This window comes from Anopheles merus, chromosome 2R, assembly GCF_017562075.2.
Source record: "Anopheles merus strain MAF chromosome 2R, AmerM5.1, whole genome shotgun sequence".
NCBI lineage: Eukaryota > Metazoa > Arthropoda > Insecta > Diptera > Culicidae > Anopheles > Anopheles merus.
Window position 1 is genome coordinate 8735358 of NC_054082.1, and position 22090 is coordinate 8757447.

The window sequence follows — 22090 nt, forward strand, 5'->3', positions numbered from 1 at the left end:
CCTTGTTCTCTATAACGTAACGTGAACCCTTCGGAGCAGCCAATAACATTACTGCAATTTGAGTTCAAATAGTACCACAGTCCGAGCCCATTTCTTTCTGTAACCACTTGATATCTTCTTCAAAACTAACTCTACTAAACACTTCCTGCAGCCACACACTCCAATTCCTGAGTGATGAAGCACACGTAAATCCCACCGGCTCCAATGTACTACAACAAAACGCATTAGTGTATACGTGATTCTATCAACCCTCCCTAACCCATACGCATGCAGCACGGCCGTGTGTGTTTACGATACCGTCTATCATCAGCAGCACACCGACCGAAACGGTCCCCAACAACGACACACATTCGCGCATTCGAGCGGGGTTCGCGCAGCGTGTGCACGGTCGGTACGTTTCCCGTCTGCTTTCAATGTTCTATTATAACATCCCCCCGTGCGATCGATCCGGTACGATCAGTACGCGTTCAACCGTTGCCCACTGCGCACCGCACACACGGTGCGGCTGACAAGACCAGAGCAGACGACGGTGGGGAGTTTAGACAAACCCATCTTTGCTCGGTGTTTGACGGGACGGAGATGCACATGCATTTGCAAACGAGCATCTTATCGAGCAAAAGTGTATGTGTGAGTGTGCGCGCGTGCTATAAAGTGATTCTGAAGTGATTCGAAGCATCTCAGCGCGATTGTCTGTGCAAAGCTGGAGAGATGCTTATCGATTTTTATGTGCAATAGAAGTGCAATAGACACGCAGCGGCAGTTTTTGACCCGTTTATTCTCACAGGCTCATGTTCTACAGCACGATCCGCAAGCGATTTTAACAGCGACTAGTCTCTAGCTCAACGCCAACAATCGATTATAGGTGCTCTCGCATTAATTAGTGATCAGCCTACTGCACTGTTTCCCTTCGTGACTCTCACTTTACAAGTGCTGCGTGTGTGTGCGTGCGTGTGTGTGTGTGTGTGTGTGTGTTAAATGCTTTCCAGCAGTAAGTTTTGTTAAAGGTGACTGAGAAATGATTGTTATTAATTGGCCAGCCAAGTGGTGAATTCGTTTGGTTGCACACAACGACTTCGCATTAAGTTATTATAGCAAGCGACGAACAGGAAATAGCTTTCGGGTATCAACTACCTATCCAGGTCCGATCGAGCACGTGTGCAGTTTGGGGCGCAGCAGAAGAGAAAGCTGTTCGGTCATCCTTAATAGTGGTTGACACTTTTCGTCTAGCGGTGCACAGCCCATAACGCGGGAAAAGGAACAAACATGCAGTTTACAGTAAGGTAAGATTGATGTCGATGGGTAAACAACGTTTAATGGGGATACTGATTTAAAATATTTAAATAATTAATGGCTTTTCAAATGATGGCCTTGGGCAGCTTCAAAAGGGCAAACAAACAAACAACGCATACAAACTAACAAACAAACACGAAACGAAAGGAACGCAAAAAGGAATCAGCTGCAGGTTGGTGTTTATTTGTGCCGATGAGGACAGCGCGATCAAGGGTACGGTCAGATGGTTGTTTGAGTTTAATAAATGTTACTTCACGCTTCAAAACCCACCCTTACAGCAGCATTGTTGTGGATTTTATTTTATCGAGAATTCACTAGAACACCTAGAGAGGCGTGCTAAAAGGGATTTGCAAGATTGTCTTTATACCCACAAGCAATGTGTAATCCATGCATGCAATTGTGCCCTTACAGAGACTGCTTTATCGCTGCTGCCAGACAACCGGAGCTTCTGTAAACATCTGGCTCACGTACGAACGATATACCGCAACCGAGAAGCACAGTATCGCGCTTTGTGTTCTTCGCCATACCATAAGCAGCGAAGCAATGGTTCGCTTTATCGCAACTTGCTTACTCTTCCTTGCCTAAACTATCATTTACGGTGTACCGATGATGGACCGGCATCCAGTACGCACATCGCGCTTTTGTGTAACTCTCTCGGTGACTTTCTGCCGCGCCGTATTTCGATCACATCGCGACTAAAAACCGGAAAGAGTACAACCACGTGAAAACGAAAACAAACATTGGCGCATCATTAGAATTTGTGCTCTCATCACCATCCCGATGCCCCAATGGAGGAGGAGGCTCGTACTAATCAAGGTCGAGTGCGCCCGGAAGACCCGGGAGTAGCACACACACACACACGCACACGGATGACGTACGTTACAAGCACGCCATACCGGCACGCCGTGTTATAATATCATTAGCATGCACGACTTGTCCAGTGAATTTAATTGACTGTAATTTTATTCTCCACACTCCGTGTGCACTGATAAAACGGATGGCAGATTCACACCGGACCCGCTAAAGGGGGACGTTCGAACGAAAAATTGAATGATTATGACACACACACACTATCCGCATGTAATCGCAGAATGAAGACGGCCAAAAATTCACCTCTTTTTTTGTTTTTGTTCAACAAAATGACAGCTGAAGGGAAATCGTTCGATTTGCTATAGGCAATCGGGTTCGTCGCTTAATGTTTGCCCGCCGATGAAATCTTTCCAATTTTTGCGCCATTGCAATTAATTACGTTTGCAGATCGGTCGATTTGAAGTGTTTTGAATGACTCCTAATGGACGGCTTTTGATGAATTGATGGTATGATTAATCGATTAAATTAAATTGTTTACCGGAAACGTGATACGTGCTGTTGATAGCGTCATTTTATCAACAACTCTACGTACATGCATGTAGCATACGTTCAGATTCATCTCAGCGCATCCCACGCGCACGTACCACATCCACCTCCTGTTGTGCTGTACCTTAGAATGTAACATCAGAAGAGCCTTCAAAGTTTACGGCTGTTGTTGTTGTTACGGCTATTATGGAAAGTCCTAGAGCAACCACAAACGGTGTGCTGTCGATTCGCTGTGCTGCTAGCTAGACAAGCAGTCATGGGCACACTATTGGTTTACACTAAATGTGTAATTATTACGTGATGATCGATCGTTCATAAACGTCATGAAGAACAGCACGACTACACGGATTCCAATGGAACCTTTTCAAATCAATGCATTAATTAATTGCCACACCGCTGTGTTTGCACATTCTATCACAAAAGAGGAGTTTCGATGTGCTGCTACAAAAAAAAAACAACATCAACCGAACAAACAATCATCCCGGTAGTTGTTGGGCAGTCACGTTCTGTGCTGCAGCTCCGATATCGTCCGCTACGATGCAGGTCGCGCGCGATGAGTAAAATGGTTTATCATTCAAACAGTTTTGCAGCTCCCATTACCTTGTTGCAGGTATGGGTTTGGTTGTCAACATTCGTGCAAACTTTTCTCCCTTCATTGTTACCGTTTTTTTGTTTAGTGTAATCATCGCTTTCCTGTTTTTAACCACAGCTCTACTCTCTTTTCAGATGCACAATAGCGTACCTCTGTGCGGGGATTGTTTCGTTGCTGTCGGTCGCCCCATCACGCGGCGACGAGTGTGTCAGTATGAAGCGTGATCGTCATCGAACGCTTATGGAAGAGTACCGCCATTCGCCGAACTGGGACGGTTTCCTAACGGAGGATACGCTAAATCTTCGGCAAAATGAAACGGAGGTCGATCTGTCCCGGCAGGGCTTCAAGGAGGTGCACTGGCATCTGAGCAGCATCGTCGGCGATGGGTACGAGATATTCGAGCTAAACCTGGCGTTCAACAATCTGGAGGAGCTGAACGAGCTGACCTTCCTGAAGTTCTACTCGCTGGAAACGCTTAACCTGTCCAACAACCGGCTGCAGACGATCAGCAACCTTACGTTCGGTTCACTGATACGGCTGGTCGAGCTGGACCTTTCCTTCAATCTGATTCACACCCTCGAACGGCAAGCGTTCGATCGGCTGTACGCGCTCGAGTCGTTGAGCCTGCGGGAAAACTGTCTAGTAACGCTCGCACCCAACCAATTTCACTTCAACGATCACCTCTCGTCGGTGCTGCTCGATCACAATCAGCTCGCCTTTCTGCCCCCGATCCTGTTCGATCCGATCACAATGGTGGACGAGATCTACGAGCTCGATCTGTCCGACAACAACTTCCGCCGGATGCCGTACATCGAGACGAAGGAGATCGCCCTGCTGAAGATCGACAACAATCACATCGAAACGCTCACGGTCAACAAATCGTTCAATGTGCGCGCGCTTCAGATCCAGCACAACAACATCTACGATGCGGATCTGTTCAAGTTTAACCGGGCCGAACACATCGACCTGTCGCACAACAACCTGGACAACATCGTCGGGCTGCACGAGATGAACCAGCTCGAGTATCTGGACCTTTCCTCGAACAATGTGTCCAAGTTCGACTACAACCTTAAGTACTCGATACGTAACATTCCCAGCTTGGTGACGCTGCGGCTGCAGAACTGCAGCCTAAGCGAGCACAACATCGGTGGCCTGCTGGCGTCGGACTCGATCCTCAATCTCGACCTGTCGCAGAACAACTTTGTGCGGCTGAACGTGAGCGATCTGTCGCGGATGCGCTCGCTTCAGTATCTCAGTCTTAACTTCAACTATCTGCGCGAGCTGATCAGCTACGAGCGGTTGGGGCATGAGTTTCCGTTTCTCGAGTTGGTGTCGCTGTCGTTCAACCGCTGGAACTGCACCTACTACGATCAGCTGAATGCGTACCTTAACCGCACGCACATCCGTTCGACGAGCGATCCGCGCGATTGCTACATCAACGGTACGCACGTGACCGATTCCTACGTTACGGATGCGTTCGAGCCGCAGTACACGATGAACCACATCAAGCGGGACATGACCGTGCTGCGCAATCTCGGCCGCAACACGATCTACTTCATGTACGCGCTCTTCTCCACGATCCGGGGGCAGGGCAATGAGACGGCGCTGCACCAGCAGCGGCTCGACGGCCAGCTGCACGATCTGGAGCGGGATGTGGACCGATTGCTCGGCATGCTAGCGTTCCTGGTGGCCATCTTTGCGGCCGTGCTGTTCGTGGCCGTGGTGTACGGTGGCTGGCGGTTGGTGCGCAAGTGGCAGCACGATCGCACGGTGAAGGTGGTGACGTACAACAAGCGCGCGAACGAGTTCAGCAACGGCGTTACGGTTAACGACGTAATACGCGATAACTCGACGGCTTAGAACATTGGCAGCATTTCCGAGAGTGCGGTTTTACGATCCGTTTTAAAAAAGGGACAATCTTTTTATGACTTTGAAATACCGATCATCGATCAGATTGAATTATGTCCTTTTAGGTATTTGCAAACAAATAAAAGACGTTGCCTATACCAATTGTGATTGAAAGCATTGTTCCATCTGAGGATCGATGCTGAACCCGTCTGTACTAGACATCTTTCAGATTGTGTAACGTACAATTCTATTTTTAAACTTTGACCTTCGATCGTTTTCCTATTTGGCACTACATTATTTCTAATTTGCCTCATCCCCACTGTTTGGCAATGGAATGATACACGGACGGACGGATATTCCAGGCCATATTGGAATTTTAAACACTAAACAAAACCAAAAAAAGGTATAATAAAGTATTAGGTTGGCCACGAGGATTAAGTTGGCTTCTAACGAATCTAGTTACCAAATAAACGATATTGCTTACGTGTCCAATAAAGCTATAAGATTGTAATTTGAACCCGAAAGCTTTTCATTCCTTATTGGATTTTGAGTTCTTCCAGGTGACAGTTTAGATGACAGAACAAGAAAAACATACTCTTCATAACAGTATAAAAGTAAGGAAAAGTTACGAGAAGCAAATCGTCCCATGGATCGCTACATCCCAATCATATATGCATAACAGATACACACGCATCAGATACATAGTGTGATCGATAACGAAGAGTCCACCAACCAAGCGCCTACCAGTATGGTGATAGTATAGCAAAAAAAAGACGGTGGCAAGAGAAATCCCAAACCTTACTTTGCACAACAGTTTGGTTGACTTTGCACACGGTCCAAATATTCGAATCTTAAGTGGGGAGACCGTGCCACAGGAATGTCATAAGAGAGGAGAGCGTGAATTGTGAGATGTGGGAGGAGAATAGGGACGAACACGATCATTTGCTCTATGAGAAGCGAAAAGATAAGGAAACGATAAGCAGTGTTATTTAAATGATTGCCTTTGGCCTTATTTGGGTCTGGATTCTAAGGTGCTCTGTATTATTGCATATTTTTACGTACTCATGATACTCTTAAATGTTGTATGGACCGAGTCCATCGTAAACAGTACTGCGAGGCATTCGTTTATTCCCTACGCATCGTTTGAAAACCACAGATTATCAAATTGGGATATGAGACGGTATAATACCCCTCCACGACTATGTTACCCAATTGGTGTTAGGAAACGGCGGGCGATTTTGCCATATTCCGAACGCGTGGTATGGTTTTTCACAAATTCACCAACATTTTAATGTTTCAAAAAGAGCTTTGCCTGTTCCCCAACTCAAATTGCATAACTCTTATTTGGGGGGGGGGGAGTAGCGCATCTTACCGGCTGCAAGCTGAACCGTGTCAGTTCTTTGGCAGACGTTAAGTGTGATCGGACACGGAAAGTTTGGTTGAGAGCCTTCATCTAGACGATTGTTTCAAGTACGGGAAAATTGTGAAAATGTCTTGAGTTTGTGCTATGAGTGATTTATGAACGTGCAAGTTTAGGATCAAAGGATCTTTCTCGCGCTTTCGAGTAATAAATATCAGTGTAGTTTTTATTCCGAACTCACGTAATTCTAAAAATGTTAGCAGAGCACATTATCGCGTGTCGTCGTTGGGCAGTACGATCCTCACCACCGTCTAGGTTGCTGCTGAGGACGTCCGCCTTCTTACTGCTGCTTGGCTCGCTAGTGTACACCCCAGTCGAGGGTCAGTGGTCACCGTGTCCAGATGTGTTTTCGTACTGGGTGGATGAGGGCACTAATCAGCCCTTTGGCTATGTGAAATTGGAAGGTCTGCGCGCCAATCAGGCGATTACGCTCCAGGTAGATCTGACGATCGCTGCCACCGTACCGCAGGTAAGTCTCTGACTATTCGAAGGAGTTATTTATTATGTCACCCATTTCAAGGGTTAGTTTTCTTTAGTTTAGTTAACGTAAATCTGAAATGTCCTTTATCATTCAATCTTCCAGAACAACATTGGATCAATCACGTTGTATAAATCCAGCACCGAAACTGTCCGCGACATCCAAAACAACAGACCGGCGTGGTATCGTGTAAACTTCCCATTCAGAAATATCAAACCGAGCGTGCTAGCAATTCGCGTCAATGGTCACACGATCTGTACCGGTCAGAAAGTGACCGGCCAGATCGTAACCACCATCAACCTGCAGCACACGCTATACCCGTCGACGCAAAGCCTGGTAAGCACAAACGACGGGACCAACGTGAATGTGATACAATACCAGCCCCCACAAACACCTGCGTATCAGACATTCTATAATATCGAGCCGATACAAAGACTCCAGACAACAGAAAACCCGCCAGTGGTGACACAATTGACAACCCCACAAGCACCTGTTACTCGGCCTGTGCAACAGCAGGATGTTAAGCCGGTCAAACGGCACCGAAAAAAATTAGAATATGTAAAAAGTACCGAAGACGACTCATCGGAACAAGAGTCAGAGAGTCTGTAAGTAACCAAAACCCTTATTTAGCTCCATAATAGCTCATTGCTTCTATACATTTTGTTTGTTTTCTCTCCAACTTCAAGTGATTGCGGTCTGCCGGACAAGGGATTCAGTCATTACTCGATCAACGGAGTACATGCGCACAAAGGCATGTTCCCGTGGGCGGCACCGATATTCCACACCGGCAGCTCGTCGAAACCGAGGTACATATGCGGCAGTACGATTCTTACCGAGCGGCACCTAGTAACGGCCGCCCACTGCGTCTACAATTCGGATGGCATCAAACAAAATGTTAGTGACCTAACAGTCGTTCCAGGGATGCACAACATCGACAACTTCTTCGAAGCCGATCTACAGGAGCGCGGTGTAAAGAAAATCTTCGTACACAATGATTACTTCTTCGAGCATGGGATGCTGGTCGATGCCGATATAGCCGCGATGCTGCTCGATGATCCGATCACGTACAACAAGCTAGTACGACCGATCTGTATGTGGTCCGATTTCGACAACCTGGAAAAGATTGTAGGCGATGAGGGTGTCATGTCGGGGTGGGGCATCACCGAGGATGGAAAAGCAAAGATTCCGAGCTACGTTAGGGCCACGGTTGTCGATCGGCAGACTTGCAATCGCAACCTGGATCGGCTATTTGCCGCCAAAGCACGGATATTTTGCGCAGACGGGCATGGTTCGGTTCCGTGCACAGGCGATTCGGGCAGTGGGTTCGTAATGAAGCGTGGCTTACGGTACTACATTCGTGGAATTGTATCGTTTGGACAGTTTGATCCCAAGACACTCACGTGTGCAACCGATAAGTACGTGGTGTACACGGATATTGCCCCGTTCCGGTACTGGCTGACGAGAGTGATGAAGTCTCAATAGATCAGAAATGTGTCCTTCTTGCCAATATTACCCGCTTTGCAACAGTTCGCATACATAAAATTGGCATTAGGATCACCCAAAAAGGGATACATTTATCATAATTCCTAATACTATTGCTATTGCAAATGTAATAAGATTGATATTAAACTTTGGTACAAAAACAATAATTTACGTTATCTTATTGTGTTAAAAAAATAAATTTTCATTAAAATAATCTTCTATTCCGTTACAAATTCGTTACACTTTTGGATGTAATGTATAATATGTAATTATAATTATCTAATATGTATTACCAAAAGCTTCTTTAATTTCCGTTAAGGAGATTCTTTCACTCGCAGTTATTACAATAAATCCTTTTAAACCGAACGGTTTGCGGCAAAAGTTAACGTTACGCAGATAGCCACATATCCTATTCTTTCGTTCCGAGAACCAGTATTCCGGGCTCCTAATCCTGTATACCTTACCACATTCGTTTAGCGACTAATAATGGCTGAGGTGGGATTGTAAATTCGCGCTTTTCAACTTTGTATATGAGAGGGGAGATAGTCCTAAAAAATCTCTCACAAAATCTGTTTTTCTTCTACCAGACCAGAGTGATTGGTACACGTGTCGATCGAGCATACACACACACACACATCAAAGTTCTTTATAGCGTATTTATTCCAGCACGGACTGGTGAAACATCTTAGTTCTTTGGCAGACGTTAGAAGCAATCGTACACGGTAGGAAGGCGTGCCTGCAGGGATTCAAATGAAAAATTCCTACACCAATAGTTTATCAGTTTTGTGCATTTTGAGAACCTTGATCACTACTATTGTCATACATTCTTCTTCAATATTTGAGAAATAATACACTAAAATGTTGAACGGACGAAGGAACGGCAACCTCCGTTGTGCGGTGCGATCCTTTCCACCTTTCTCTCTGTTGCTGCGATCGTGTGCCTGCTTACTGCTGCTTGGCTCGCTAGTGTACACCCCAGTCGAGGGTCAGCGGTCACCAAGAGCCATTAAAATGTAAATATAATACCCCAAAAGCGGTGGACTGACTATCCTGCTATGGTAATAAATAAGTCACTGAAAGCCAAGCCCACTAGCGGTACAGGCAGGCCTAGACTGACAACGATTATTGTGCCAAAGAAGAAGAAGAATAAATACCGTATACATTGTTATGAGTGATTGAAAAGCCTGATTTTGGACTACTAACAACAACTAACAACTAGCTCTCAATAGGAAATCGCAATCGAATCACAAAACTAAATATCACTTTAGTCCTCGCATTGAAAACAACAAAGCAACTAGAAAATTCCATCAGCGGCTTTTTCTCTGTCGCTCATTATTACGAAACACATTAAATATTCAAAAATACACATCTTTTTTTTTTTTTCTTCAAAAAAGTTAAACAAACCGGTTACACAACTTGAGCGAAACATCACACAACATTGGAGGTTGTTTCTTTATCTGCTGTAACCTTGACTAGGCACAGCAGATTTTCGCAGAGTTTAACGGCTTGTGGGAATTTCCGAATTAAGGGCTTTAATTTTAAATCGATCAGTTCGTTACCGAGTGTTTAATTGGAGCCCTAGGCCCTAAACTATATTGCTATTAATTTGCAAACAGTTTATCAGTCTCTCAAATAACATCTAGTTTCAAATGGTTTAACGATGGGCGCTGTGAATCAATAGGCAATGACCAATAGAAATTTGAGAATCAGTTTGCATTTCCTTTTCCTCAACGTTTGATCTTTGTCCTACTATTATTAACCAGAACTCGAGTAGATAGACGAACTTGTTTTTTCCTTCTCATAGGTTTCCACTGTCCATATTAGAAATTGTAAAACCCTTAGAAATTGGCTTGAAAACATAAGCATCTTTTTATACTTTCTTTTAGAGCAACGTCGGATCGATCACGTTGTACAAATCCACCCGCCAAACTGTTCGCGACATCAAGAATAACAAACCGGCGTGGTATCGCGTGAACTTCCCGTACAAAAATATCCTCCCGAGCGTAGTGGCAATTCGCGTCAATGGACGAACGATCTGCGCCGGCCGGGGAGCCAGCAACTCCGAAAGCTCCATTAGCCTCCAGCACACGATCTATCCGTCGGTCTAGTTGTCACCTAGCAGTAGAAGTAGGCCCCTGTGCTTCATCCTAGTTTGAGGGACAATACAACTGCCACAATAAACAACAGTGGCCAGGCGTGTGATCAAGGAGCCACACAATCCGATTCCAATAAATGTATGTTCAACCCTGATCACCGACACCCGGTGATCGAATTGTTAGTATGACTGGGCATCGCAACAAAAAATAAAGTCAAACGATTTGCTAGCTCTAACAAGCGAAAGAATGAAAACAGTTCTCAGATGTAATAAATGTTTCATCCGACCAAATTCACCGATTTAGATTATCCGCATTTTTTTTTGCAAATTCTATGTGTTTTCTTATAATATAAAAAAGCATTTTGTTTCACATATACCTGCTAGATAATTAATGAGTAATTCTCCGGTGAGTAGTTGATCTGATTCTGCTGTTAATTGAGTGTGTTCGACGTAACATCACTACAGGAAATAGTTCCATGTTCGACCGAAGACTGAAAAGTTTGGATGAGAACGGGTGAACATGTCACTGACCAGGTTCCCAAAGCTTCCAACATCAACTTCCACCACAACGCCTCTCATCCAGCCACAACCGCTTAAATACGTTGAAACAATCAAACAAACTTGCGTGTCTTGTCTAATGTTGTTGCGGATTATTGTTACAAGAAACTAAATCTATTGAATTTGGAATTTGAGCTAACAGTTTGAACCTAACAGCTTGCAAGGAACAATTTTTTTCCACAACAACCTGTTGGACCATTTCCTGTGAGACTAAAAAAAATCCTTTAAAACTACAGTCTGTTCCCGAGTTACGCGGATTCGGAGATACACGGTTTTCTAAATTTGACAGATCAAACGTCAAATCAATATAATTTACTTCAAGAACTGTTCAATGCAGTATAAATTGCATTTTTTTAAATGAATTTAATTCACTTAAAAGTCAAAATTATCAGAAAGTTCGAAACGAATTGTATCAAATGAGTCATAAAGTGTATAAAAGTACTAAATTAAATAAAAATTGCAGAGAATAAAACCACGAGATTCAACTTACGCTGATATTCAAGTTACTCAGATTCCTCGGGAACGCACAAACCGTCTCCACGAAGGAGTTTCAAAAGAAAAAAAAGATTGCGTTTTTAGATAGAGTATGTTTTGGCAGAGTTCTACGAGTAGAACTAGTGCTGCCCAAACGGGCTGCTATTGTAATTTAAACCACTGTCTTCTTGGGTTTTCCCCAACTTTTGATTCTCAATTCCTTCAGATATTATATAGCAGAACACGCAAATTCTTGCGCTACAGTTTTCTCCTCAAAGCTCTCGCTGAGGTTGCTATGGCAATACTCGGAGATGACAAAAATGGATCTGGGAACAGCTTTTGAATCGTTTAGAAAATTATAGAAACTAGTCATTGTATTCAGTTCCAAATTTGGTTGAAGTTTGACTTTTCTCAAAACCGGATTTCAATCTGGATATTCGCATTTAATCAGATATGCAAATAGGACGAGTTTCTTTATTTTCTATAGTATTGATAGCAAAACGATGTTAGAGGTGGGACCTGAAAAATGATTCTACGGTATTTCGTGAGTTAATTTAAAAAAAAATCATAATACTTGATGCGCATATGAGCTACGATCGCGTACGCTTCCATCGATGGAGTATGCGATCTTTCAGATGCATAACGAGCACGAGATGCGTCTAGCAAAAATTCCATACCACTAACAGTGTGCCACATAGTACGAGGGTGTGTGTATGCGAGAGAGAATTGAAATGCGATTGAAAATCTCACGAATCTAAATAGATTGGCGCGGTTCGCACTGATACTATCGCTCTCGTGGGCAGCTACGTTAATAGCGCATACGATCACAAACTGCATCATTGAGGATGTGATGTGCACCGCGTGGATGCACTTCACAATATATGTAATCTCACGAACAATTCCACCCAGCGTGTCTTGTATGCTGCATTGTACAGGTATAATCGAAGATGCTGGAACAAATGTGTATACGAGAAGGTTTCAAATGCGTTCTTGAAGGAATTTGTAGGCACGATGCAACAGGTGCCAATGCACTTTTTGCTGGAGTGAGTGTTCAGGTATGCTTTTCATTGCACCCAAACAAACCACAAGCATCAGTGAAGAGGGCTAACCGGGGCTGTTTAAAAAGGGCAAAACACACCCCTTTTTTCTTGCAAACGGAAGCCAATCAAAACAAAACAGAAAAAAAGGTGCAGGTGCTGGAATTCCCCACCCAAGGTAGTGTTCATTAATGAATTCAGCTCACCAGACTCCGCGCACCAGGACAATCTTAGGGACTGTGGAATCAGCGTCCGAACGCCCGTGAGCAACACTACCCCCGTGGTGTTTTCTGCGACCACTGCTGCTGTACGCCCCGCAAGCCAGCGCACGGGGCGAAAGAAAGACAGCGACACTCTCCAGAAGGGCCAGACCCATACGGCGGGTAATTCCCCAAACGGCGCGTCACTCACAAGATGCCGACCCGCACACACAGGCGCACAAGGCAAGCGATTGGCCCCTTGAAAGACCGGGTACACATTACAGGGATGGTGAAAAATACGTGCGAGATGAAACCGCGGGTGTGTATACCGGGACCTGCGACAGGGACAAACACACACACACACATGCACTACGCGATCGATGAAAAACCGACCGCCGAGCGCTAACCGGTAGTAGGCTGCGGTGGTGTTAGTAGCGAACAATAAACCGGTGGCGCTTGATGGCACTCGAAATCCCAGCCCACAACCGCACACGCTCTACTCTACCCTGTGCGTCCCTACAGCGCGTCGACCTGGCCGACCAACACCACCAGCAGGGCGCACGGTGAGACACACTCGCTGCTATACCCGCGGTGCCCAGTGTCAGTGTGTAACAACAGCTTCGACCGAACGGTTCGTCGTCGTATCGTGCCGCGTGATTCGCCAAGCCGCGACCTCGCATTATCAGCGTACAAAGAACGATCGTGTGTGTGAGGATCACGTCACTAGGAGGCGCTCTCTCGCTCTATCTGTTTCTATCGCTCCGGTGGCTGGTGAGAGAACCGATAAGCAGAAGATCGCGAAGCGAATCGGCAGAGTAGTAATCCGAACCGGAGTGCCCAAACCGGAGTATGTGGTTTAGCGTTTAGCGTGTAGAGCGTTCATCTCTAACCCGTTTGCTCACGCACCGAATGCTGTGTTAGAACGTACCACCAATTCTATCAACGGTGCGGGGTAAAACCTGCCACAGCGGCTGGCTTAGTTCCTTAGTGTGACCGGACACGGAAAGGTGTGCATGACGCTTAGTTGAACGATTCGTGTGACAGTGTCTAGTGTTGTTTGAAGAGTTGTTGTGCAGCTAAGGGGCAATTATGAGCGGGCAGTAGAGTTTGGGTGTGCAGTTCCTTTCCTCAAGCAGATTGCAGCAATCGGCACCGTCCAGCTGTCTCCTCTCACAGGCCCGCCGTTCGTGACACGCGCGTGTAGTGCACACAAACCGTACTCTCTCCACAAACAGCAAATACACCATCACATCATGTTGACGACGGTGCGAATGAGCGCAAAGCTACGCTGGATGGCGCGATGCTCGCCCCCGTTCAGCCTGCTGCTGCGGACGTGCGCCTGCCTGCTGCTGCTGCTGGGCCCGCTAGCGCACAGCCCGGTCGAGGGTCAGTATCTGCGGTCGCCGTGCCCGGACGTGTTCTCGTACCGGCTCGATCCCGGCACCAACCAGGTGTTTGGCTACGTCGAGCTGCAGGGTCTGCGCATCGGTCAGCTGGTCAAGCTGAATGTGGACCTGTCGATCGCTATCGCCGTACCGCAGGTAAGTGTCCGAGTCCGGCACGAAAAAAAAAAACCAGTAATGATACCCTCCCGTTACGATCCCAACCAACCATTGTCGACGGTAGTAAAGGTCGTTCGATTTTGCCGGTACAGTGTCGTAGGAGTCACAGAACTGGTACTTGACACGATCTTCAGACGATATTGGGGGAGTGTCATTTAAGTGTAATGTGACATTTAAATAAGGCATACTTTAAAACAACAGCCTAATAGTTGACGTGATCACTGATAGGAACGAATGGACATGTGGAATGGTTCACTATTTGCACAACAACTTAACGTTCTACAAATAATTGAAAGCCTGTACAAGATCTGCTAGACATCAGCCACGATCTTCAATGGAAGACGGACGTGTAAGATCGCTCTATTGCGAAGATCATGTTAAGGCCACGCTCAAAACAGCGGAGAAGATAGAACATCTCATCTCAGGTGCTCATCATGGTGTTCGATGATTCGGAAAGCTTGTTCAGTCCACCATCATCCATCCATCCCCACCCGGGGGGAGGGATGCTTGGAGACATACTATATATTCAATTTTCTTCCCAAAAAAATGTTACACAAACCGGTTTTCCAACCCACAGAAAACATCGCCAATACCGAAATGTGGCTTCTTTATCTGCTCTAACCTTGATACTATCCACGCATCCTCCCCGGCTCACGATCGTAAGATGATGGAAGGAAAAATTAAATTTAGATTTTCGCGCACCGCTGACCGTTTGGCATTTTCTGGCCAAGACCTTCCAGCCAATACAAACCCGTTTGGCGGAACGAATGTCACACGCACGATCGGCCATGTTTTTCTGCATGAAAATCCAGCAACCGTTTAGTCATCCGGGCGTGAGTTTGATTCATACGTTGGCCCCCTTTTTCCCCCCGCCCGAGTGATGATTGAAATTCCCTTCCCATAAACCGAGTACCGTGAGTGCTTGCTACGTGCTGGGGGAAAGTTGAGCTATGTTTTAAAATTCCTACCCACTGTACCGGACGAAGCGGTGTGTTGTGTATTCTATCAATCACGACTAGCGCTGGTCCAAGACCACCATCTTCCGTCGATAAGGTGGGATTCCCTGCGCGGCGCTCGTTTGCGTTGGCTAGATGGCGAGATGGTGGGGAGGGGGTTGCGGTGTCATCTCGTGTCACAGCACCGGGTAAAACCAAAAATCATGATTTTACGCAGTTTTTTGTGCCTGTTGTCAACCTCCCCACAAAAGAGAGAGAGAGGGAGAAACCTGTTTTGGAAGGTTCGGTTAGCAAAAGCACCAAAGCACACTCTAAAATATGATGATCGTTCCTTCGCAAACCACTGTTGTCGACACCCGCGTCCGCGTACTAATGACCATAATTCGAGTAGCAAAGACAGACCCACCGTTTGCGCTGAGGCTTCCGCTGTCTGTTCCTTCGTGTCGTAAATTAGGAGATCATTGTTTCACCCCCAAACCCAAATGAAGCAAATAGTTGATTTAAATATTCAACGCATACGCTCTGCTCTACCTTCCAGAACAACGTCGGATCGATCACGCTGGTGAAGTCGCGGGAGGAAACGTTCCGCGATATCTACAGCAACCAGCCGGCCCAGTATCGCGTAAACTTCCCGTTCAACAATGTCATCCCGAGCGTGCTGGCCATTAGCGTCAACGGGCAGACGATCTGTACCGGGCAAAAGGCGACGGGCAATATCGTGACCACCATCAACCTGGAGCACACGCTCTTCACGCAGATGCAACCGCTGGCGAACAACAACAATGGCAACAACATCAATGCGATACAGTTCCAGCCCCAGCAAAATACGGCCGTACAGGCACCGGTGTACCGGCCGGTGCAGCAGCCGGTGGTCCAACCGCAACCACGGCCAAGGCCAGTGCAAACGCCCAGACCGCAGCCAGTACAAACGCAACGACCGTCGGTAGACGTTAGCTCTACGGAAGCGGGTGGTTCGGCCAGCATGTAAGTAGCAGGAAGCATTCGAACGAGGAACGATTGAATCTAACGCTGTAACTTTTCCTTTTTCTATCTGACTTTTTGTAGTGGTTGCGGACAACCGGCCGCCGTGTTTAACCGTCTCTCGATCAATGGAATCCGCTCGCCCAAGGGACAGTTCCCGTGGGCGGCACCGATCTTCGACACCGGTGTCCCAGCGAAGCCGAAGTACATATGCGGCAGCACGATCATTGGCGAGCGGCACCTGGTAACGGCCGCTCACTGCATGTACGATTCGATCGGCAACCCGCGCAGTGCGAACGACCTGACAACCGTGCCGGGCATGCACAACATCGACAACTTCTTCGATGCCGATCTGCAGGAGCGCAGTGTGAAGAAAATCTTCATCCACGAGGATTACTACTTCGAGGATTCGATACTGCTCGATACCGACATCGCCGTGATGCTGATCGATCAGCCACTCACGTACAACAATCTCGTACGGCCAATCTGTCTGTGGCAGGAAAGCGACAACCTGGAGCAGATCGTCGGTCAGAAGGGTTTCGTGTCGGGCTGGGGCGTCACCGAGGACGGCAATGCCAAGTATCCGAGCTACGTTACGGCCACGGTTGTCGATCGGCGCACCTGCACCCGCAACCTGGAGCGACTAATTGCCGGCAATGCGAGGATATTTTGCGCGGACGGGCATGGTTCGGTGCCGTGCACTGGCGATTCGGGCAGTGGGCTGGTGATCAAGCGTGGCTCGAGGTACTACATTCGTGGTATCGTTTCGGTCGGCCAGTACGATCCGAACACGCTCACCTGCGCCCGGGACAAGTACGTACTGTACACGGATATTGCTCCGTTCCGTTACTGGCTGTCGAGAGTGGTAAAGATGCTTTAGAGTGGACAATGGGTAGATCCACCGTCCTAACATAAAGGGCGGGTTACACTGTTGCAACTGTGAACCACACGCGACGCCCCACGCGGCCACAACACGGAATTGCAGCCACACCTGAAATACTGAAATTATGCTCCATGGAGAGCTTTTAGTCTAGTTGCCAGTGCCTTGAGCAAGCAGAACAAAACGGAACATCACTCCCTCCCCCCCCCCCTTCCTCCCATCCCTCACACCAATGTGACTCATGTCTGCAGGTCCCGCTCCAATTTCCCTGCTCAGTGGGCAACCGACACTTAGGTTAGTGACAAACGCAAATGAAGAACGTTTGTTGGTAAGAACATGTCAAGTCAATACTAAGCAAAGAAAATAAATTGCATAGTGCGTAGTAAGGTTGTATTTAATAGACGATGTAAATATAATAAAATGCGTCCGATATGGTTCTGGAACTGTTATTGGAACCGAACACAAGAACACTCAAATAAAACAGTAAACTTCTATAAGAAAGCAGGCGATTAAAGGTAATTTTTTTTTTTTTTTGTATTGCTTTGACAAGCAACAAAGTCTGAAAAGAATAGATCAACAGACATCATCTATACTTTTTTTGCTCTACAAAACATCGGTGCATACACGGTAGAGTTGAAGGATCCCGCCATACTGCATTTTGATGAAAATAGCTACACCTAATGTACAGCGCGTGTGTAAAATAGTGCGCAAATGTTGATTGACATTGAAAATTATTGTATGAACAGAGAGTTTATTTTTTTATAGAGACTTTGAGCCAGCTGGCATTATTCGCCTCTTTAACAGAGAGTTTTAAATAATATACTTTTTAGTAAAAACCTACTGAAAAATCTTCTTCTCGTTGCTTTTCTATGGAAGAAATCGAAAAACAGAGCTTGAACTAACGTGTACAGTGTACCCTAATGTGCATGCAGTTTGCATAACCGCTAGGCTGATTTCGACAAGGATTCTTGTTACAGGGTTTCCGTATCAGTATCCACACTGAACAGCATTGCAGGTGGTTTCAGAGGTTCTTATAGCTGTGGGATACTTTTCTAATGGGATATTAACTTTATATGAAGGGAATTGGACTTTATGGCACCCTTTTTGGACAGACTCATTGGAAATTCCTATTGTCCTAAAAGGGTACTATGGAGTGCAATACTTTTCAAATAAAGTTAATTCCTTATAAGAGCCATGAAAGTATCCCACATGCATGAGAACCCCTGAATACCCATGTGTTAACTGCCTACGAGCTGTTATTTCTTTTACTTTTGTTGTCACCAGCACAGCACAAGTGATTGAAAACCATCTCACGAGTGATGAACAGTGCTTTATGCATAGGAGTTTGACTCAGAAAATCCTGTATTTACAGCACTTACCACTTTATCTGATTAGAGCTTGCTTGAAGTGCAAATCGGTGGTATAACAGCAGAATCTTAGCCAGAAGATCTCTATAGATTGAATCTCTATAGATCGAAGAAACTCTTAAAAGTCAACGTTTGCAGTGTTCATTGCACGGGTAGATGTGAGTTTCGGATGAAGGGGCTCGCTTAGGTCAATTACAACGTATAACTCAGGAATCCTTTCCACAAAACTTGGAATAGAGGCCGAATTAAGACTCTGTGCATACAATCACGGCGAAACGGGTCGAGGACTAAATGCTAGTAAACGAAGAAATTGAACAAGTTCTACTTTGGCACAAATAACAACTGTGACACGATTCAAACTCTTTGAACCGAGCTACACGAATCTATCTTGGAATAGAGGCCGAATTAAGACTCTGTGCATACAATCACGGCGAAACGGGTCGAGGACTAAATGCTAGTAAACGAAGAAATTGAACAAGTTCGACTTTGGCACAAATAACAACTGTGACACGAATCAAACTCTTTGAACCGAGCTACACGAATCTATAGAAATTCATGAATGTTTTACGATTCATGATTCTTCAGTGATTCATGAATACCAAAATCTAAGAATCAGACTGATTCATCCATCTTGAAGAGTAGTACATGTATTCTAGTACATGCGTATTGAGACATTGACATTATGTTCAACTGTGGTGCTACCAACATGTCCGACAAGGGTTCCAAATCTCAAAAATTTAATTACACACAATGTTTCGCTTATTTCGTAAAAATAGTGGAATTCATCCGATCGGAATCGGATCGGAAGCGGATCCGATCGCCCGGACGGCGAGGAAGTGTGTTTTGCCAAAGTGGTATTTCAAATGCGTTTCCATTTGGTTCCATTCCATTCCCGCAGTCCATCGAAACTTCTACCACTCTTTGAAAAAAAAAAAACAGAAAACCTTGAACGAAAGCGAAAAGTTCTACCACCTTACCGAAACCCACGATCGGATCGGATCGTGGAAAATAAAGGAAGTCCAGCCAGCCCGCCGGCAGAGACAAAGACGCACGCGCGCGCCCGTATATCACACCGCACCGTGGTTCTTCCCATAAAGCGCTGTGACTCACGGACGGAGATTAGTTACGACCAAAACTCGTTCCGCGATCGCTTTCGATTGGAAACAGGTTGATCGGACGGACGGGGAGAACCGCCTAATGTATGCATACGAAGACACGAACACAACACACACACACATATACTGCCATTCAGATTACAGCAGGAAGCACCATATAAGTACATTATCACAGATATCTCGCAAGTTTTGTGTTGTGTACCGCGTGTCGTCGCGCGGTGTCTTTATTCTGTGGCCAACTAAACAAAAAAGAAAAACAAGCTTTACATTTGAAACGATATTAAGCCGTGAACCAGAAATGGATCTGGTCGGAATAGGGCAACCGATCGCCGATGCTTGCTCCGTCTGTTCCGCACGCGGCTGGAGCGGAAATTACGTCAATTTATCGCTCACAAACGAGGGTAGCCGCAGTTCGTCGGCCTGCAGTGCCGCCGTTGCACCGCCGGGCGAGATGACCTGCTTGCGGTACGTGATCTCCTCCCGGATGTACTTCACCGAGGTGCTGTTGTCCTGCGGGTTGTTCGTTTCCTCCTTGCGCTCGATCGTGCGCTGGTACTCGTGCTGGACGGCCGGCGCATCTCCGGTCAGCTGCGGCGTGGAGGAGGAAGAAACTGGACCACCTTCACCCTTTGGCACCACCACCTTCGGCAGTCCAGTCACTGGAAGGGGCGCGATCGCTGTCCCGGCCGCCGGTGCCGGAGCCGGTGGAGTCAGCTTCAGGTTCAGGGACGTCGGTACCACCAGCTTGGTACGGTCGCACTTATCCTTACACGAGTCCGACCGCAGGAAGTGCCGTAGGGTCACCGCACTGACGAACGAGCCACGATCGGCCGGTCCCGTGCAGAGCTCGCGATCGTTGAAGATCACCTTCGTGACCTTGGGCAGTGGCTCTTGGATGGGGAAATTAACGCGGTACGTCACGCCGCGGCCTTTGCCGAACTGTTGCAAAATTTGCGCACTGTCTTCGATTGCTTCAATCGAACCGACGTATTTCTGCAAAGGTCAAGCAGTAGAAGGAAGAAAACGGTTTAATTGCAATAGAGAGTATCGTGCTGGTAGGATCTACCGCCAGCATCGTGTTGCTCACTTGCACTTACCGAGTGTAGTTCGCCCGCAATGGAAAGATGCAGTTCCAACGTGCCCACCTTATCCACCGGTTGCTCACGCGTGTCTACGATACCGTAAATCTGCTGCTTAATGCTGTCGCTAGCGTACTGAAAGATGGCAGGACACGGAGACACTGCCGCGTTCGGTAAGCCACCGCTAAGCGATGCAGCGAAGGAACCACGGCACAGCTCCAGCAGCACGACCGATAGCACTAGGTGTGGCGCAAATCGAGCCATCGTTTCTTGGACGCAAATTTAAAACGATCAAACGGTCGTACACCCTTATGTACTGCTACGATATGCACTGAATGGTTACTACAATATCAAAAGCGAAGGCACACAAAATGTCAGCACCACCACTTACAGTGTAATGAACAAGCAGGAACCCTTTGCTCACGAGCAGGAACTTTCCGCGGGGTTAAACCGTAGCGAATACCGTGTACGCACTACGTGCACTGCGGCGAGCTGAAGCGCGAATAAAAATCCCGGCCACACTAGCGCATGCTTAAATGTGGACACGGGTGTTCTCGCGTCGTTCGCCTGTTCGCGCATCGCAGCCCGTTCGGGGCCGGCGCGCGATCGTGCATCGATCGTCGAACAACGCGCGGGGTGAGGGGGAGCTGTGTTGTAGCATTCGTCTGCAAGATGGAGATGCCGCAGCTTAACGGAGGTTATTCGCGTCCACCTCCACCACCACCACCAAGCAATGGGCGACGGGTGTGTTGTTCTGTTATACATCTCTCTTTTGCCGTTCAATTTGCATTGATAATGATCCGTTGGGGGTTTTGCTTTTCGCAGCTTCTTCGCCTGCGCCTATCTGCCTACTACACGGGAAGGATAATATTATAGTGTATCGTTTCGTTCGCTTCCCCCCCCATTCAGAACCGTTTCCCACACACCACGCTGCTCGTCACAACGCCGGAGCGGTGAAGGTGTGTCACAGGCACGTCGTGCGAGCAAAGCACGTGTTCTGGGACGCCCTGGAGCGTTATGAAACCTAAGAAGATCAGAGACCCCTCGCGAAAGATCGCCGTTTTATTGCGGTCCAATTGGTCTCTGCTACCATTCTTATGGGGTGTGTGTTGGATTTTAGAACAGGAGGAAAATCAAAATCATTTAACGGACTTGTTGGAAGAATCTGAAGTGAGGTTGAAGTAAGAGTTGCTTCTTCCTCTAAATAGGCACAACAGCCGTCCTCCTTTCCTCCTTTTCCATTGTCCATACTTTCTATGACTTATGTTTACCGTGTGGGATCAATGGGATGCAGAGAGGGAGAGAGAACGGCGCGTCCGG

General features: G+C 46.8%; 4 protein-coding genes across 5 annotated transcripts; 3 read left to right on the forward strand and 1 right to left on the reverse strand.

Moving 5' to 3' along the window:
- The first annotated feature begins 362 nt into the window (after positions 1-362).
- On the forward strand, positions 363-5603 carry LOC121588268 (toll-like receptor 7). The gene is made up of 2 exons (XM_041906002.1): positions 363-1280; positions 3373-5603. The coding sequence occupies exons 1-2, from the start codon at positions 1264-1266 to the stop codon at positions 5096-5098; spliced, it is 1743 nt and encodes a 580-aa protein (XP_041761936.1). The 5' UTR covers positions 363-1263; the 3' UTR covers positions 5099-5603.
- An 893-nt stretch (positions 5604-6496) lies between these two features.
- LOC121588269 (serine protease gd-like) lies at positions 6497-8614 on the forward strand. Its single transcript, XM_041906003.1, has 3 exons — positions 6497-6975; positions 7090-7589; positions 7671-8614. The coding sequence occupies exons 1-3, from the start codon at positions 6700-6702 to the stop codon at positions 8464-8466; spliced, it is 1572 nt and encodes a 523-aa protein (XP_041761937.1). The 5' UTR covers positions 6497-6699; the 3' UTR covers positions 8467-8614.
- Positions 8615-13251: 4637 nt separating this feature from the next.
- LOC121588270 (serine protease gd-like) lies at positions 13252-17710 on the forward strand. Its single transcript, XM_041906004.1, has 3 exons — positions 13252-14371; positions 15887-16332; positions 16414-17710. Exons 1-3 carry the CDS (start codon positions 14084-14086, stop codon positions 17207-17209), a joined length of 1530 nt encoding a protein of 509 aa, XP_041761938.1. The 5' UTR covers positions 13252-14083; the 3' UTR covers positions 17210-17710.
- A 2168-nt stretch (positions 17711-19878) lies between these two features.
- Positions 19879-21697, reverse strand: LOC121588225. 2 transcript variants are annotated; one of them, XM_041905944.1, is made up of 3 exons: positions 21162-21697; positions 20789-21086; positions 19879-20684 (listed from the first exon to the last, which is right to left on the reverse strand). In XM_041905944.1, exons 2-3 carry the CDS (start codon positions 21032-21034, stop codon positions 20064-20066), a joined length of 867 nt encoding a protein of 288 aa, XP_041761878.1. In that variant the 5' UTR covers positions 21035-21086; positions 21162-21697; the 3' UTR covers positions 19879-20063. The 2 variants fall into 2 exon arrangements, with proteins under 2 accessions (XP_041761878.1, XP_041761877.1); XM_041905943.1 differs by having other exon boundaries at positions 20789-21089.
- Positions 21698-22090: the final 393 nt, after the last annotated feature.